General features: G+C 36.3%; 2 protein-coding genes across 2 annotated transcripts; one reads left to right on the top strand and one right to left on the bottom strand.

Annotated features, from left to right (window-relative positions):
• Nucleotides 1–2752: 2752 nt before the first annotated feature.
• On the bottom strand, nucleotides 2753–13365 carry emc8 (ER membrane protein complex subunit 8). Its single transcript, XM_088334613.1, has 5 exons — nucleotides 12856–13365; nucleotides 10726–10802; nucleotides 10566–10635; nucleotides 5000–5094; nucleotides 2753–4918 (listed from the first exon to the last, which is right to left on the bottom strand). Exons 1-5 carry the CDS (start codon nucleotides 13066–13068, stop codon nucleotides 4759–4761), a joined length of 615 nt encoding a protein of 204 aa, XP_088190739.1. The 5' UTR covers nucleotides 13069–13365; the 3' UTR covers nucleotides 2753–4758.
• Nucleotides 13366–13375: 10 nt separating this feature from the next.
• Nucleotides 13376–17306, top strand: cox4i1 (cytochrome c oxidase subunit 4I1). Its single transcript, XM_088334612.1, has 5 exons — nucleotides 13376–13464; nucleotides 14253–14329; nucleotides 16506–16670; nucleotides 16762–16893; nucleotides 16991–17306. The coding sequence occupies exons 2-5, from the start codon at nucleotides 14254–14256 to the stop codon at nucleotides 17125–17127; spliced, it is 510 nt and encodes a 169-aa protein (XP_088190738.1). The 5' UTR covers nucleotides 13376–13464; nucleotide 14253; the 3' UTR covers nucleotides 17128–17306.
• Nucleotides 17307–17565: the final 259 nt, after the last annotated feature.

Below are 17565 nucleotides of genomic sequence, written 5' to 3'. Positions count from 1 at the left end.
TCCAGGGTAAAATAATGAATGAATGAAGTTTATTTATGGTTAAGCACTTAAAACTGTGAAAATGTAGGCTATATCTTGCGACTTGTAAGGAAATATTTACTCCTGTTAAATATTAACAGCGTTATTCTTTTGCAATATTGTTACAATACACTATCCTAACATTGTACTATTATTATAACTAATTATAAACCCGTCTCCAAGCACTACGTTGTACATATGTTTGCCTGTCTATTATCTTATTTTTTTCTTTATAGTCTTTATTACGTTTACCCTGGAGTGCTACGTCTAATCTCGTTGCATACAATGTTTCAACGCGATGATGCAAAGTAAAATAAAGACTATTCAATTCGAATTGAGGGTGTGAAGACTTTTGCGACATTCGATGGACGTATTGAAACCTGCAAATAATGTTTTGACATGATGCAGAAATGAAAATTATGAAAAAGCACGAAAACACCCAAATTCAAAAAATAATTTCTATGTGTACTGCAATGTAAACCAACGTTCTTCAAACGAATTGGACATTACTGAAAACTATGAAGCAGAACTAAGTGGCACAAAATACGCAGCATAAAGGACAAATACAGTAAATAAGTAAATAAGAACTTGAAAGCCTTGGAATTGAGGGGTGAATACGTTTGCGACATTCGGTGGACATGTTTAAAACCGCAGGTCATTTTCTGAATTGATGCAGAACTGAAAAGTGTGTAAGAGAACAGAAAACTGAAAAAGTACAGAAAGTACTATAAACTGAAATGTAGAAAACGTGGGGGAAAAGGAGCTAAAAGTCTGAAAATGTACTAAAAGTATTAAAACATATTGAAAAGTACTGAACAGGTGAAATAAGTACCAAGTCGCATGAAAGAAAGTAGTAAAAAGGTCAAATAGTTGCAAAAACACTTGAAAGCTGGAGATTGAGGGTGTAGACTTTCAACATTCGGTGGGTATATTTAAAACTGCAGAATTTTTTTGACACATTGCACCTCTTTTTATCTTATGCTGCTTCCAGTGTTGTCTCATTTAACATATTCATTTTTTAATCCTACTTCATTATTTCATAGGTGTAAATATCAAGTATTAATCAATTTTCTGCACAAATTATCCTGACAAGGGTCGCAGGGGTGCTAGAGCCCATTCTAGTTATCTTAGGCAGTGGACACCCTGAACTGGTTGCCAAACAATTCAAACAACCATTCAGTCGTTCATTCACACCTAGGTACAATATGGACCGGCCAATTAACCTGACACACATGTTTTTGGAATGTGGGAGGAAACTGTAGTTCCCGGAGAAAACCTCCACAGCTATAGGAAGAAACTAACCCCCGAACTGCCATGCCACCTGTGTAAATATTATATATTTGTAAATGTGAATAAAATAAATATAGGGGACACCGTGTAATATTTGAGCAGTAGGTGTTTCTGAATGCTTTCGTGCAACCAAAAATAAGTGCTTGAAAGCACAAGGAAGAATCCAAACTACAGAAGCTCAAAGTGACCAAACTGCACCATCGTTCTTCCATTGTAAATCAAATGCAAAATTCTCGAGGTACCGGTATTTAAAAAAAAATGCACATTTATATAGTAAGTCATATATTTCTGCTTATATAAATCAAGTTTTTTTTTCTTTTTAATGAATTCAGTTTTTCAACAACAAGGAGTTGCTAAATACTACACACTGTCCTGCTGTTAGCATATCCAGCTCCTCCTTCCATACTCAAAAAGCAGGAAAAATTATCATAGAATGTTCAATATAAATGATAACTATTGTATTGGTGACTCTTTATAAAACTACTTTAAAAAACAAAAGTAGCACCCGTGCATTATAGAATGTATCTGTCCTGAAATGTAAAATGTCATTTTATCAATTTGATAGCAGGTAATAATACTTATAAATAAAACTGATTGAAAAAATAGTTTCTGGCCTGGTGTCTGTCATAAAATTTATAATATGTGGCCCGCCAGTAATGTTGTCTGTAGTATAAAATACATTTGTGCAAATAATGAATTTAAAAAAGGAGACCAAAAAGAAAACATTTCACCAGATGATGGCAGTAGCCCGTTGGCAACCTTGCTCTTAGAATTCTGTGAAACTTTAGGCCCACCCCATTTCCGACATGGGGACTGTGAGTAAAAAAAGGAAAGTTGACTCTGAGGACCACCACTCTCAGGACAGGTAGAATTGAGGTTTTTTTCCCCCACCAAAATCCAAAACAACTGTGCCTGTCTAATTTGCCAAGAGATTGTGGCTGCTTACTAAGAATATAGTATCAAGATAACCTAGCAGAAAAAATATGGTGACTACAAAAAGCCAACTGGAAACGAACACTGTTAAAAGGTGAAGCAACTGAAAGCTGTTTAAACAGCATCACTTTTTCACAGGACATTGCAAGTCGAATTAAAATGCTACAAAGGCGAACTCCGAGGCCTCGACGCTGATCGGCTAAGCACTGCAAACCTTTCACTGAGGGCGGAATTATTACTGTTCAAAGAATGCCAGTCTGAATCGTCGTCCCTCACATATTTTCAGCCTACCAAATCTGGCCAGTTTTCTGAAAAGTTTTGACACCCCTGGTTTACAGGGAAGAATCTATAGTCAAATTGGGTTTTGCAGTCAGTCATTGCTGGTATTTAGACAAAATAATACAGTAGATTATTTTAAAACTAAGCATCTTTTTTAATCATATCAGTCGAAGTCCAGAAATCTCATGAATTCAGATCATTTTAGGAGTGGCTTGAGATATGAGAAACAATCTTTGATTTGTTTTGTTTAATACAATCCATTTTGCAAAAAACTCAGAAGCTTTGAGGTGACAGTGATTTCCTATCAGGCCACTTGACAGAAAGCAAATGTTTGGCATGTCAAACTATTTGGACCGTTACATTTCTATGAATTAAAACAGCACAGCTATGCCTTACTTACCGGTAACCATGTGACCTTATTGCTTATGGAGGACCAATCCTGCCACATGTAGAAATTTCATAAATAAATAAACACAGAAAATCATGTAATACAATAATCTCTTGGGTTTTTTGGCAGGGTTTGTATCTTAAACATCCCGCGATAGTCAAAATCTCGCAAATTGGCAACACTTATTTTAGATGGCTTTAAGGGAAACTTTAAAAGAAAAGATTTGCAAACACATTATGTAGGTTATAAGTTATAATGTGTGGAATATGTAAACCGTGATACAGCAAGAAATTACTGCGCCTAAATATATGACATAAAAGCAATCTATTCACATATTTATGCATTTTGTTCGGTATTAATTTACAGCGTATTTTGTAGTATATTTTGTCACGGCAATATGCTTTTTCAAATGAGGGGGTGGGTCAAACCGTCTGAGCTTATCACCTATCATCACTAATCAACCCAAAGGTGAAACGCTCAGGCAATTGAGCCACCTCCTCATTTGAATCACATTTAGTTCTGAAAAATAAAATGACCGAATGCGAGACAAGATAGTCACCAAAATACCCAAAGTAATATGTTTCTAAATAAATTACAAATTCATACATGTGTTACATGATTTATCTATATGTTCATTTATTTATCAGGGCATATCTTTTTAGATATTCATCTATTTATACATTTGTCACGAACGATCCTCCATGAATGCTAAAGTCAGGCTAGGAAATACCATTGATGTCACAGTTAGTTGAAAAAAACAAAGCAACAGATATTGAACTTGAACAAATTCACTTGAATATTGTATAAATGCATACCTGTCACATCGTTTGTTTTACTGTACAATATACGTTTTTTTATCATTTTGAATTGTGTACATCCATTAAAAAAAATAATATTTTTGTTAGACCAATCTTGCCTTGCCTGATTCAGCTCTAATCCGGATCATCTCGATCACTGCTAGCAGACGACATTGTCATCATGGATTGCTAATAATGTCGTGGTACACAAGCAAATGGTACACGTTATCCTCGATCAAATTATTTTTCACGTGTATCGTTTACACAAATGCGTTGTTTTTAATTCTACGTAGTCTCTTCTGCTGCGATTAAATAGTTGCGGCAGTGTGTTTGCAAGGTTGATTATTGCCTAATGAGGGGCATTGCAATAATTAATAAGGGGAGCAATCGGTTTAGGTTAGGAGGTAGGAAATAGCCTCCTGTAAACCATCCAAGTAGAAACGGCATCATGGTTTGTAAATGGTGTTTACCGAGTGAGTTGTTCAACTCTTGTTAGTAGATCTTGACATTTTACCAACCCCATGTAGCCATATATTACCCCGAACTAAAGGAAAAATATACCAAAACTGCTTCACTCTTAACACTCAATGTTATTGTTTGTATAAACTACAATATCAAATAGCTAATTTCTGGATAATAATTAGTCTTTTTTTCAATAGAAAACATGATTCAATAGTGTTTGTATCAAGGACAAGTTACAACTGTATCTCAAGGCACCACTGTATTAGGGATTCTATTTCCATATGGCTCCTTGTTTTCAAAGTGTAAAAATCAAATATATTCTAAGTTTTGTTAATTTATTTTAAACTATAATTAAAAACAAAGCACCCTCTTCAATACAATTAAAAGGCATTGAGCCACATTAATCCTGGTTAAGCGCACATCAGGTGCTTGTCCTTGAATCCGCTGGCCTAATAAAAGGTCAACATCGCACATTTTCTGGACTGTACCAGGATTTCAAGTGGAAGCAGGACTGCGATGAGCAGAGCGTGCTCCTCTGCCACTATATGGCAACAGCTACCAAACGCTCTCTAAGCCTGCCGGCCGAAGATCTTAACACAAGTCCAGCACGGACTTGTTTATCACAGGATTCGTCCAGTCGTTCCTGAGGTCGTCCAGGTGATTGTCAAAGTCCATCAAATTCTCGTAGGACCTGCTCTCCAGAAGCGCCGACGTAATCTTCTGTGCTTCGCCCCAGTCCTCGAAGGAGTTGCTAGAAATGTGAACACACAGATCCAGCCATTAACTTAACCCACATTTAATTTAAAATGGTCCAAGTAAGACATATACTTACAGATTGACATCCCTGCTTTTCCATTTATTATCGTGAAGGTCATAAATGAGCACAATGGGCTCGCGGCAGCTCATTTTTAATCTGCCGCTGTCCACCTGAGAAGTAACACAAAGAATATGAAGATTTGGCACACTTTGGTTCAAATGTGATCCCTCTGTGAAAAGATATTGAAAAACAAATCACATTGATGAACGAGCACGAGTTTCAGAACGTTTTGAAATAAGAGCAAAGAAACCGAATATTTAGATGGGACAGTTAGAGGCACAAAATACGGGGTGCTTCGTTTGATAAAAAAATTTTCTCTATTGAAGGTATTCCCAAATTCATAAATGTGGAAAATATGAGGAAATAGTACATAGTATTTGCAAAAGTCTTTCATCGGTATATTCCAGTTATTTTTTTCACTGAATACTGAACTAAGAAGGACACAATGAATTTACCTTCACCGACCTGATGTGGTTACAGTTCCAACCATGGGAATTGATTTATTATTGTTTGTCCTCCATTGTCTCTAATGGATGTGAATGAATAATGAAAAGTTTACTTCGAACATCAGAAAATAAAAACAGGACAAAAACAATGACACAACAACAAAAATAATGTAACATAACATGTTTGAAAAGGGGGAGTAAGAAGCAGACGCTTATCTTCTCTACCCCTTCATCTTCCTTATCAATTACTTTTCACAGATAGCTCTTCTTTTGTATCTAAATATAGCAAAACCTCACGGTTATACACATTTCATAGGTCGGATATCAATTATTATAATAACAATGATAGTCGCATATGTTAGATACTAATCATCGTCGTACCCATCTATTAACGTTATAATGCTACTAGTCCCTAAATGTCATTGAGACACCAACGATAATAACAACAACAGCAATAATAACAGTTATGATATAATAATAGTAACAATAACAACAAGATGAACAATAGTTGTAAACAGTCTTTCCAATCTCTAGTATCACTCATACCCTTTAAACCACACCCCCTACATTGCATATTACCGAATTTTATTGCAATATGTATTCTGTGTAGCACTATTTAGATATTCTATATAACACGCTACAGTGGGCATTTGCACGTCACACTGGGTATTTGTATATTGTATTCTTTTTGCTTTATTATTGTATTGTTCTCAGCTCAGGGATGCTGCTGGAAATGTGAATTTCCCTCCGGGGATGAATAAAGTATCTATCTATCTATATATCTACCCCATTTTCTTCATCTCTGTATTCTGCCAGTAATGTTTTTCTTTGGAATTAAAATTTGAACACGTGAATATTTGGACATTGTTTGATCTCGTCTCGTAAACTGTTCCAAAGATTGACTCCACGCACAGACACACACATACTTTTCCTGGTTGTTCTCACCTTTAGGATTATGAATTTACTACAGCCCCTCAAGTTATAATTTCCCTCTTTCAGAATGAATAAATTTATGGATGTTTTCTGGCACTATGTTTTTGTTGACCTTAAATAGCAGAAGTGAAAAATTTTACGGAATCATCCAATTTTAATAATTGAGACTTCAGGAGTAAAATATTTGTATGATCATGACATCCTACCCTGTATATGGTTCTAAATGCACGTTTTTGGAGGATAAAAAGGGGCTGTAGTGAACTTTTGTAATTATTGCCCCAGACTTCTGCACAATATGTTATGTATGGCAGAACTAGAGAACAATATAATAAATACAATGCATTTTAGTTTAAAAAGAATTTGTCTTTCATAATTATTGAAATGTTTTTAGATACCTTAGTTTGTATGTGTCTGATGTGTGTTTTCCAGTTCAATTTATTGTCTATTATGACCCCTAAAAACTTAATTTCTGATACAGTGTCTATTGCAGCACCATCCATTTTTAATTTTTAATTTTGATTTGCCTTGTGATTACCAAATTACATTATTTTGTTTTTATTTAAATTTAAAGATAATTTATTTAAATCTATCCATACTTTTAGGTTAATTCACGATTAATACAGGTTGCTAAAACAATATAATTATCATTTGAATAGAAAATGTTAGTGTTGTCTGCAAATATTTCTAAATGTAATAGTTTTGAAACATTAAGAATATTGTTAATATATAAATTAAATAACTTTGGACCCAAGATAGAACCCTGTGGTACTCTACAACAGATGTCCAAGTATTCAGATGACAACACTCCCATTTTCACATATTGCTTCCTCCCAGTCAAATAGTTTGAATCCATTGCAAAGCCACTCCCCTGACTCCATATATTTCCAGTTTTTTTAATAGTAATGGAATCAAAGGCTTTTTTTAAGTCAATAAATAACCCAACTGCATATCTCTTCTTTTCTATGCTATGGGTGATTTCTTCTACTGCATCAATAACAGCCATTGTTGCTGATCTGTTTGCTTTAAAACTATATTGACTTTATCAATCAAATTATGTTTATAATTTTTTCTCGTCTATTATTGTAAAGTTTCTCTAATATTTTAGAGAACTGAGGAAGGAGAGATACCGGTCAATAGTTTGTAAAGATGTGTTTGTTTCCATTTTTGTATAACCTTTGTTATTTTCATTTGATTTGGAAATTTTCCTGTGAGAAATGATAGATTACATATGTAGGTTAATGGTTTCACAATGCTATGAATAATTTGCTTAACTAGTACCATATCAGTCAAAACAATCCATTGACGTTTTATTTCTACAGTTGTTTTCCACGTCTAGGACCTCTGATTCCGTAAACCCAGACAAAAACATGGTCTTGGAGTTATTTTTTTATCAGTGACTCAAATTGCTTAATACTGCACTCTGTGATATTTGCAGCTAGCTCTGGTCCAATATCGACAAAAAAAAAAAAACTATTGAAATTCTCCACAATTTAATTTAAATTATAATTTTCACTGTTATCCATTTAATAGTTTGGATATGCATTACTTACATTCTTTCCTTTTATTATACAACTAAATATTTCCCAAATACCTTTAATATTATTTTTGTTATTATGTACTAAATTGGTATAATATACTTCCTTTCTAGCTCCTATTATTCCTGTCAATTTGTTTTTATACGTTTTATATCGGGATTCGGCTTCCTTAAGTTCTTAGTTTAATACATTTTCTATATAAGGTGTTTTTCTTCTTACAAGCATTGTATAAACTCTTAGTTATCCATGGATGCTTTACAGATTTATTCTTGATATTAGTTTGTCTCATTGGACAGTTTTTGCTATATTTGTTGGTGAATATTTCCAAAAAGATGTCAGACGCACTATCCACACCATCTGTATTATATATAGCATTTCAGTTTTGTTTAATAAAGTCCTCATAGAGTGATATAATAGTTTCTTCAGTTCTAACTCGTTTGTCAATATATTCCATAGTCGATTCTTGTCTAACCTTTTCATCATTCACTGTAATTACTTGTAGTTGATCAGAAATATCACCAACCAGTAACATTTGTAAAATCAATAATATTTGTAAATATATCGTCAATGAGTGTTGCAGTGTGTGAAGTGATTCTACTAGGTCTTAATATAGTTAGGCATAAACTCATGCTGTACATTACATTAATATAGCCATCAATGTTTTTATTTTTGTTTGGATTGATTAGGTCTATGTTGAAATTTCCATAAATGAATAGTGTTTTGTTGCCCAATGTTGAATATGTTTTTTCAGCCCAGTTTGTGAAGGTTTGAGCCCGGGGATCTATATACATAACTGACTATAATATTTCTCCTTTTTTCATCTATAGTTTCTATTGTAAGACATTCAAGTAAATCATCGGTTACAAATGACATGTTTTGTATTATCTTAGATTTAAATATTTTGTGCACATATATAGCTTCTCCTCCTACTATTTTGTTTGTTCTATTTACGTAGTTCAAATTATAGTCATTTCATTCAAAATCAACTCCCTTTTACCTCATTAAACCACGTTTCAGAAACTGCAATCACACTGAACGGCTTCTCAAAGTGCTGTAAGCATTCTGTAATGTCTTCAAAGTTTGTGTACATGCTTCTACTGTTGACGTGAATTATTGAGAATTTCCTTTCAAATTTAACATAAGTATTATATTCATTTCTGGTATAAAAGTTTTCTGAAATAGTTGATAGAAATTTTTACTCATCCAATTGTGAATTATTTTAGTTAGTGTGATCAATAATACTCAGTTCTGGTAGATCATGGCCTAGTATATTGTAATTGATTTTTTTATTGTCATTTGTAATAAAAAGTGTCCATGTTGTCAGTTCAGATGCCATTGTATCATTTGAATCCATCATTGTCCGAGATTGTACAATGTCATTGTCAGTGGCAAGTATTTACTGCTCTATCCAGGTCTTCAGGCAAATCTGTCCAGCTACTGCATTTCTCGAATCCAAATGATTTTGCTTCTTCTGGAGTGCCATTTAACTTCATGTATACGCTTCAATTTGAAGAACAAGTTCCATGTATCTTATTTGTTTTCCTCAAAAATCGAGCTTTTAGTTTTTTTCTTTGCTTAAGGATTTCATGTTCCCTGTTGACAAACCTCACTATGGTAGCTTTAGTTGGTTCTAACCTCTTGATAATAGATGGCATGTCCTCAGCATTGATAGGTATCCCGTTATGATAAAAGCAATGACCTGTTGCTCAGCAGGTTCTTGATCATTCGTTGTATTACTTTTATTTAACACAGCCTTGGAATAGGTCCGAGGTTTGATGTCTAGACCGGTGATAATAATGTCGTTGATCCTGGTGTGCTGTTCAAGTTCTGCTACAGTCCTTCTAGCGCATTAATCTTCTTGTCCTTCTCCATGTTTTCGTTTTTTTAGATCGTTGATTTCAGCCATTAAATTCATGATTGTATTTTGTTGTTTGGTATATCCATTTTGTCCATCATAAAACTGAGCGACTTCTTGATTTCCTCAAGTTCCTTGTCCCTGCTAAGCATCTTGAAAATCTCACGCTACTCTTATGACACCGTCCACTGATCGCCTCACCCGAGCGCCTTCCGACTCTCCAGTTGTTGTTTTGCCGGACCTAGTATCATTAACATATTTAAAATCTACAATAGATTGTCTTAAAGCTCCTCAAACGTATCTTTTCATAACTACTCTGGTCACCGAAAACTGCGATAACAATGGGATGACTGTATATGCTTAAAAAAATATCCAGGAAATGTTAAAGGCAGACGGCACACTTGCATGTGTATCCCGATTCATCTCATTGGCTAAGAGACAAAGAAAAAATCCCCATCACAATTTCTTATGACCAGACAAAGGTAGAGAAGCGCTCCAATGCAGCTAGTAGTAGAAACACGATATTGCATTTGCGGCCTAAATGTGGCAAAAAAGTGAATGTTACCTCCGAGCCGGAAGTACTAAGTCGAAGTTGTATGTACAGTACAACAATGTAAAAAAAGTGTCACACCTGGCGCACAGGCCATATATCCCCAACCCCTGGGCTAGCGCAACTGGGAAGAATACATACTTTTAGAATAGTCTGGCCAGGGGTGCTGGAGACCCTCCCTGCCAACTTCGGGCAGTGAACAGACAGCCCAAACCGGTTACCAGGAAATTGAATATTTAGAAAGTTAGATTTATATTTTTACCATAAAAATTGCAGCTTCACTGAAGCATTCGGAAATCCTGGCTGCTACTTTTTCTGCAACTTGGTTGGGTCTACAAAAAACGGGAGGGAAAAAAAACACAAATTGTACTTCCGTTTCTACTGGTAATTGTGAGGTGGGTGAGGAATCAAGTTGTCATTACCTTGAATCCTTTGTGTGTTCGTTGGCTTGGTAGTATCCAGCGATGACATAATTGTTTTCTTTACACCAAGTGTCAATCTGAGAAGAATGCAAGACTGTCAGGGGTCAATTTACAAGGACAAATAATTTAGGAATGTTTACACCTCTGTCCTTTTCATAACGCCTTTTAAGAAATTGCACTTATTGTGCATAGAAAGATTATATCTTCCAGTAAAGTGCAACAACACTCTTTGTTGTCCCTGTATGTTAGAATTAGATTAGAACTTTCTCAGTACAATTGATAACAACGTAGCACACATTGTTTACAACAAAATTAGATGTGGTGCTCCAGTATAATGAGTGTAATAACAGACTAAAAAGACAAAAAATAACATAAAAAGAATGTTAGGATAAATAAGCAAATATTTAAAGGTCATGCTTGTGGACTGGTTTTAAGTGAATCAAAATAATAGTGTAATTAAAAATAGAGCAATGACATTAGCATTTTCAAAATAAGAGTCGATAAATAAAATGATAACAGATGTTTTCATAGGGCAGCACGGCGGCGCAGTGGTTAGCGCGTGTGCGGCACAGTTCTATGGTCTTGGGAACCTCCTGTGTGGGTTCAAATCCAGCTACTGGACTTCCTGTGCGGAGTTTGTATGTCCTCCCCGTGCTTGCGTGGGTTTCCTTCGGGCACTCTGGTTTCCTCCCACATTCCAAAGACATGCAGGTGGATTGGCCGGTCCAAATTGTCCCTAAGTGTGAATGTGCGAGTGAGTTGTCTGTCCCTGTGTACCCTGCGATTGGCTGGCAAACAGTTCAGGGTGTCCCCTGCCCACTGCCTGATGATTGCTGGGATGGGCTCCAGCACCCCCGCGACCCTACTGAGGAAAAGCGGTGCATCTAATGAGATGAGATGTTTCCATACATAAGCAAGATATATATCTCTTAGTCATGTCGGTGCCTTTTGGGGGAGTGCACTCCTGGTATCTTGGTGGGAGAGCGCTTCCCTGAACAATTGGCTCGGCATTCTGTTTTACTTTTACCTTTAATTATTTTGTATTTTGTAGTGAATGAACTGCTTCTCTCCAGCATTTTTTCCTTATCCAAACACTCAATCTCCGCCAACAATGCTCATTTCACACTATAGTCAGGGAAACTATGGACAAAACTACCCTTCTGGCTTTTTTAAAATCAAGTCTTATTATTCTTAGTATAGTACGTTTTTGTTGAAGTTTTACATTTAACATAATAATCAATCAATAAATGAATAGGAAGATGGATTAAATTGATACTACGTATTGCATTGACTGCCACCAATAAAATTAGACAAATCATAATAAATCCCTCATACTAAGAATCAATACCAATTGCACTTTTGATTATCCTAAAAAAAAGAGATAATTCTATGGAAATAACTATACAACCCAAAATAGCATTTTCTTCAAAATTGATGGATTGAATCCCAAACTGTTCATGTGTTGTTTTCCATCATAAAAGGGGGCTACAACCAATAGAATTATCTACCAGTTCTCAGTTGTCATTACCTTTGAGTTCTGTTTTGATACATTTCAATGACAATTAAACCCAGTCTTGAAGATTAGTCTTGATTTATCAAGATGGGATTTCTGTTTCATTTTAAACAATAAGCAAATGGGTGGGACAGGATATTACAAAATCCACACACTCTGGGTCAGCAGACCAGCACCTGATGTATGCCATAATTTGGAGACTACTGCAACGACCGGCTAATTGCGAAGGGAAGCTTCTTCATTGCTGTCTTGGACTTTTTGCACAATTTCACTAATTACTTATGTTTATTGTTAAAGTTGACTATGTTTTGACATTTGGTACATATGTAACACCCATTAGAGGCTGTTCATCCACCGAGGGAAATTACCTCATGGGTAACACCTTCCCAAGGTTTCCCAATTCTTGTTATGCAGGGTTTTTTCTTGAGTTTTTCCTGCCCTAGTGTAGGTTTCAGATCAGAGGATGTTATAATTGTGGCCTGTGCAACCGTTCGAGACTATCTGTAATTAAGAGCCATACAAATGTGACTTGGCTTAAATGTTAAATGCATCAGTTATTTTAATGATGGCACGATAACCCGTCGTTTGGTAAAATGGTGAAAGGAAGAAACACTTACCAGTGTTAACGCAACTTCTAGCATGGGGGTAAGAGCCAGAGTGCCATGGAAGAGTGGCACGCAGTCCACGCACAAAATCGGATCGTGGTGACAGTCTTTCTTTCTCTCTTTGGCTTTTTCTGCAACCAGCAACCCGTTAACAGCGCTGTGCGGGTACTTGGCGGCGTGCAGGAGCATTTTACAGTAAGCTTGACTTGTCAGCTGAATCGGCATGATCGTGTAGGAATCGGACAGGCCCTCGTGTTCCAAAACGTGAAAATACTTCTGAAAAGTTAGCTAAATATATCACATATCATACCAGTAGAAAAAGTGGAACGACAATTATTTGAGTTTGCATAGGGGTGAGAGTAACATTTCCAACCGGCCCTAGATAAAAATGTCATGCACTGTCTCAAATATCTTGGTCAAAAATAAGTAAAATGAGCTTAAGGGAGAAAAAAATAATCTTGCTTCCTCGATGTACCGTGGTAAGAGTTTCTGAACCGGTACGGCCGTACACCAGTATGTTGTATCGTAAAATGTGATTGTCGCAAAAAGAGACTAACAAAGTACTTCCGGTCCGCTCCAATCCCTTTGAGGATATCCACGGACGGCAGCGACGAAAATACAGTAAGGCTCTCAACGACCTATTCATTTTGAGCGTTATTTCATTCTTAAATATGTCAAGGTTTTCCATAAACTTAAGCCATTGTGCTCTACGCTCTTTTTCTATGTATGTTGCCTTTTTTGACTGCTTTAGAGGATAACACACGGGTGACATTATCGGGGCGCACCGACGTTAGCTCAAGCTGTTAGCACGTAGCAGCGAATACATCCAACAGCATCACATTTTGTTCCGTTTTGCGTGGCTGATTTGTTTTCACTCCCTATTGTGCATCTCAAATTGCCACGGAGAACGAAGTTTCCAATCGCTGATGGCATTGTAGTTTATCACCAATAACAGGAGCAATGTTATTGAATGAAGCGAGGGCGTCTTGACCTTGTGTTTGTTGCTATTGCTAAAGTTAGCAAGGCGCCGCAGCGATTAGGCTAGAGCCTACATTTATCCTTTGGTTTTTATTAGTACAACCCAAAATCGTGGTTGGACGCCAAATCTCTTGTGTATTATCCGCAAAGCACAGCATTGAAACAAATGGCAAAGCGTTTTATCTAATAGACTTGGCTCTTACTGGAATAGTAATACTGTTTACATGCTGGATAATAGATCTCATTTAAGTGACCTTTTCACACTTTTGTTCGTGTACTTTTGCGTTAGCACTTTTATTTTCTTATTGGGACTGGATACATGTCAATCAAGACTGCTATGTAAATCATCATTTTGTGCGTCTAATGGTCTGACTCTTAGGTATACACATTTCACAGTATAAAGTAATGTACGTTTTATGTTTATTCCACAGAATGCTGGCAACCAGAGCCCTGAGTCTTGTTGGCAAACGCGCCATCTCCACTGCTGTTTGCTTACGTGGCAGTCATGGTGATGTTTAAATATAATAATTATTTTTATTTCCCAGTCTATATCAATGCTACCGAGCGATATTCTTTTATGGGTTAAGGTTATAAGAAAAGGGACAACTCACACCTTAAAGATACCAAAAAACATTTCAAAATGATTGATCATGCATTACATTGAGCAATACATGGTGGGTGAAACTGCAACCGGGACAACTTTTGTTATATTTCAACATCGTTAATGGTGTACATTTATATGGTGCTTTTCAAGTCACTGAAGACCTCCCAAAGCGCTTTACAGTGTGCTTCACTTACCCTCTCACACACACACACTCATACACTAAATTTAATTACTTTGTTTTTAATGGGTATAATAAAACTGTTAAAGCACATCTCCCTTGCAATGGGAGAACAGAAGTCTCAATTATGATGGTCTCTCTTTTTGTGTTTATTTCACAAAATGATGGATAAGAAACCGTTTAAGGGCAACAACTTTACCGTTGGAAAGAGTACTAATACAACTATGGTCAGATGTGAATACCACAAGTCTGCTCCTGGGCTATTTAAAAATACATAGCTCACCAATGTAATTATTCATTTTCATGAAATACTGCAACATTGGTGACATACACCAATAAAAAGGAAGGATATCATCTTAAAAGATGATTTGAGCAACTTCAGATCTGCATTTTTAGATATGTCTGGTCAGGATCTGCTACCATCGATTTGTCAAATTGCTTTTGTATTTTTATTTTTTAAATCAATTATCAGTTAAACACCCTCCACACAAAAAAAGTTTTGCCTTATTGTACAACAGTATTGATGTATTTTGTGTTCGTCTTGAAAAGTCACCGATTTTTATTTTTTATTTCAAGCTAATATTTGTTTTACAAAGTACATTTTAAATTTTAAAGTTATACTCATCAAAGACCTTTTGTTCTAAGCCAGGGGTCGCCGCCCCCGTGACTGCGGGCACGCTAACGCCCGCGGCTACATTATCACGTGCCCGCGGGCCTCCTCTAAAAATCGACCTAATCACAAAATATTAACGTCTAGACCGTGATTAAACTGTGTTGCGATTTTATTTAAAATGCATTTACATTGATGTAAATTAAAAATTAAAAAGTGTAAAAAAAATATACCAAAACCGGGGGGAAAAGTAGCAGAGTTTGATATTCTGAGAACTCTGACGTAACACGGGGCACAGGTGTGTGCGCATGACAATCGCAGCCTCAGTCAAAATCAATTTCTATATAATTGACATGGCGGAAAAAAGAAAACTATATAATTTTCGTAGTGAAGTGAAGGAAGAATTATTTTTTTAATAATATGAAAGATAATTGTGTTTGTCTCATTTGCGGAGCGTCTGTGGCCGCGGCACAACAGGAGCAACACTACAGCACTTGTCACAAACGAAAAGGCCTGCGAGTTGAAAGCAACTTCTAGCAAATATGTCTTTTTTACCAGGCCTCTTTTAGAGCCTCACGAGTTTTGATAAATAGGAAGAAGGCATACTCAGACAGGGAGGTTCATAAAGAAGCACTGATGATTATTCGCAACGCCGCACTGAAAGATGAAAAGAATGGCAGCGATCTCCTCTCCACTTTCTCTTATGGCCAGCTGGGGGCGAACACGGTCAATTTACACTCCAGATTACAGTAAATTGGTGAAGAGCTTGCAATGTCAGCCTCCCCACTAACAGCCAAACAAACAAATGACAATGTCGTTGGTGGAAACAGTTGAGTGCCATGGCATAGGTGGAGTTAAAATATTGAAGAAGTGTTAAAATATTTTACTAAGTTTAAATGATATGTTTTGTTTTAATGGCTGTAGAAATGGGATATTTTATTTAATTTAACAATATTTTTTTCTTCTTGATAATTTATATTATGTAAAACAAAATGGTGCCAAATGTTGTGAAAGTTGTCTTTTTGTTTGTTTCCTTGTGACTATTTGTAATTAAAACAATTGGACAGGTAAAGGTGCCTTTTGTGTTTCTCCGTGCCCTTAAAGTTGCTATTGGCCTCAAAAAGTTTGGAGACCTCTGTTCTAGGTGTTGGGTATCATCTTTCCCCTAGAATATTAACAGTATGCTATCAGGGATACATAATTCACAATTCAGGAAATAAAATGCAGTTCGATATTTTTTTTTTTAAACAAAAACAATGCAACTATGACAAATTTTGTGTTGATTCTGTAAGGTGTCGCCAAGGTGGAAAGTTACACCCTCCCCGCCTACTTTGACACGCGGGAAAATCCCCTTCCCGATATCAGCTACGTGCAGAAGCTGAGTGAAGAGCAACAGTCACTCAAGGAAAAGGAGAAGGGCTCATGGGCTGCGCTGTCTAATGAGGAGAAGATAGCTCGTAATTTTTTTTCTTTATTTCTTGAAACATGTAATGGCAGAAAACGTGATCATGCAACCTGAACCTTTTCTACCACTCACTCCACATTCAGTGTATCGCATTGCCTTCAAGCAGAGCTTTGCTGAAATGAACCAGGGATCATCTGAATGGAAAACTGTTCTCGGTGGGGTGTTTCTCTTCCTTGGTCTCACTGGTTTGCTGCTTGCCTGGCAGAGGAAGTTTGGTAAGTTTGGCAAACCTTCTCATTTGAGATATCTTGTGTGTTTTCATTGGATACCAGGAGTGAAAGAAGGTATTCAATATATGATGTGTCTTTCCAGTGTATGGACCAGTTCCTCACACATTTCAGCCTGAGTTCAAGGAGAAAGAGCTGCAGAGGATGCTTGATATGAGAATCAACCCCGTGGAAGGCTTATCGTCAAAATGGGACTACGAAAACAAGCAATGGAAGAAGTAAACTACAAGTGGACCGCGTCACACGTTAAAAAATAAAAAGCCGACCAACAAGATGATCCAACATACCTGCATTACTGTATTGATCAGCCATCCACTTAACCTCAGTGTGATCCTTGTGGAAGCCCTCTTCCTCATGTTTATTGTATGGAACAGAAATTAAATAAAAAAATACTGTGAATCTGAGTCTGACATATAGGGGTGGGGGTATTGTCACTGTTTTTATGTTGGTATAAGACACTCCACTTTTGGATGCCCATAAAAAGAAAACCATTGGGAAAGTTTAATAATACCCGCATGACTATTGATCAGCCATCTGCTTAATCGCAGTCCATGTTTTTTTTGACATCAGACAACTAAATTGTTAATTCTTCAACGACCATTTTCTTTTAACCTCATAGAAAACAATTCTAATCTCAAATAGTGTATTTTTTTCCCTCAA

The sequence above is a fragment of the Urocampus carinirostris genome, chromosome 4 (genome assembly GCF_059441175.1).
Source record: "Urocampus carinirostris isolate Australia breed hairy pipefish chromosome 4, RoL_Ucar_1.0, whole genome shotgun sequence".
NCBI lineage: Eukaryota > Metazoa > Chordata > Actinopteri > Syngnathiformes > Syngnathidae > Urocampus > Urocampus carinirostris.
The sequence above is the reverse complement of the archived record's forward strand: the minus strand, read 5'-3'. Positions and strand labels throughout refer to the sequence as shown.

What these genes read in the sequence shown, in the direction of transcription:
- emc8 (XM_088334613.1), bottom strand. Translation starts at nt 13,068, where the DNA reads ATGCCGATTCAGCTGACAAGTCAAGCTTACTGTAAAATGCTCCTGCAC. An exon ending in TAGAAGTTGCGTTAACACTG is followed by an intron (nt 10,803 to 12,855) that starts GTAAGTGTTTCT and finishes CATTCTTCTCAG; the next exon opens with ATTGACACTTGGTGTAAAGA. An exon ending in GAACACACAAAGGATTCAAG is followed by an intron (nt 10,636 to 10,725) that starts GTAATGACAACT and finishes CGTTTTTTGTAG; the next exon opens with ACCCAACCAAGTTGCAGAAA.
- cox4i1 (XM_088334612.1), top strand. Translation starts at nt 14,254, where the DNA reads ATGCTGGCAACCAGAGCCCTGAGTCTTGTTGGCAAACGCGCCATCTCC. An exon ending in TTGCTTACGTGGCAGTCATG is followed by an intron (nt 14,330 to 16,505) that starts GTGATGTTTAAA and finishes TGATTCTGTAAG; the next exon opens with GTGTCGCCAAGGTGGAAAGT. An exon ending in TGCCTGGCAGAGGAAGTTTG is followed by an intron (nt 16,894 to 16,990) that starts GTAAGTTTGGCA and finishes GTGTCTTTCCAG; the next exon opens with TGTATGGACCAGTTCCTCAC.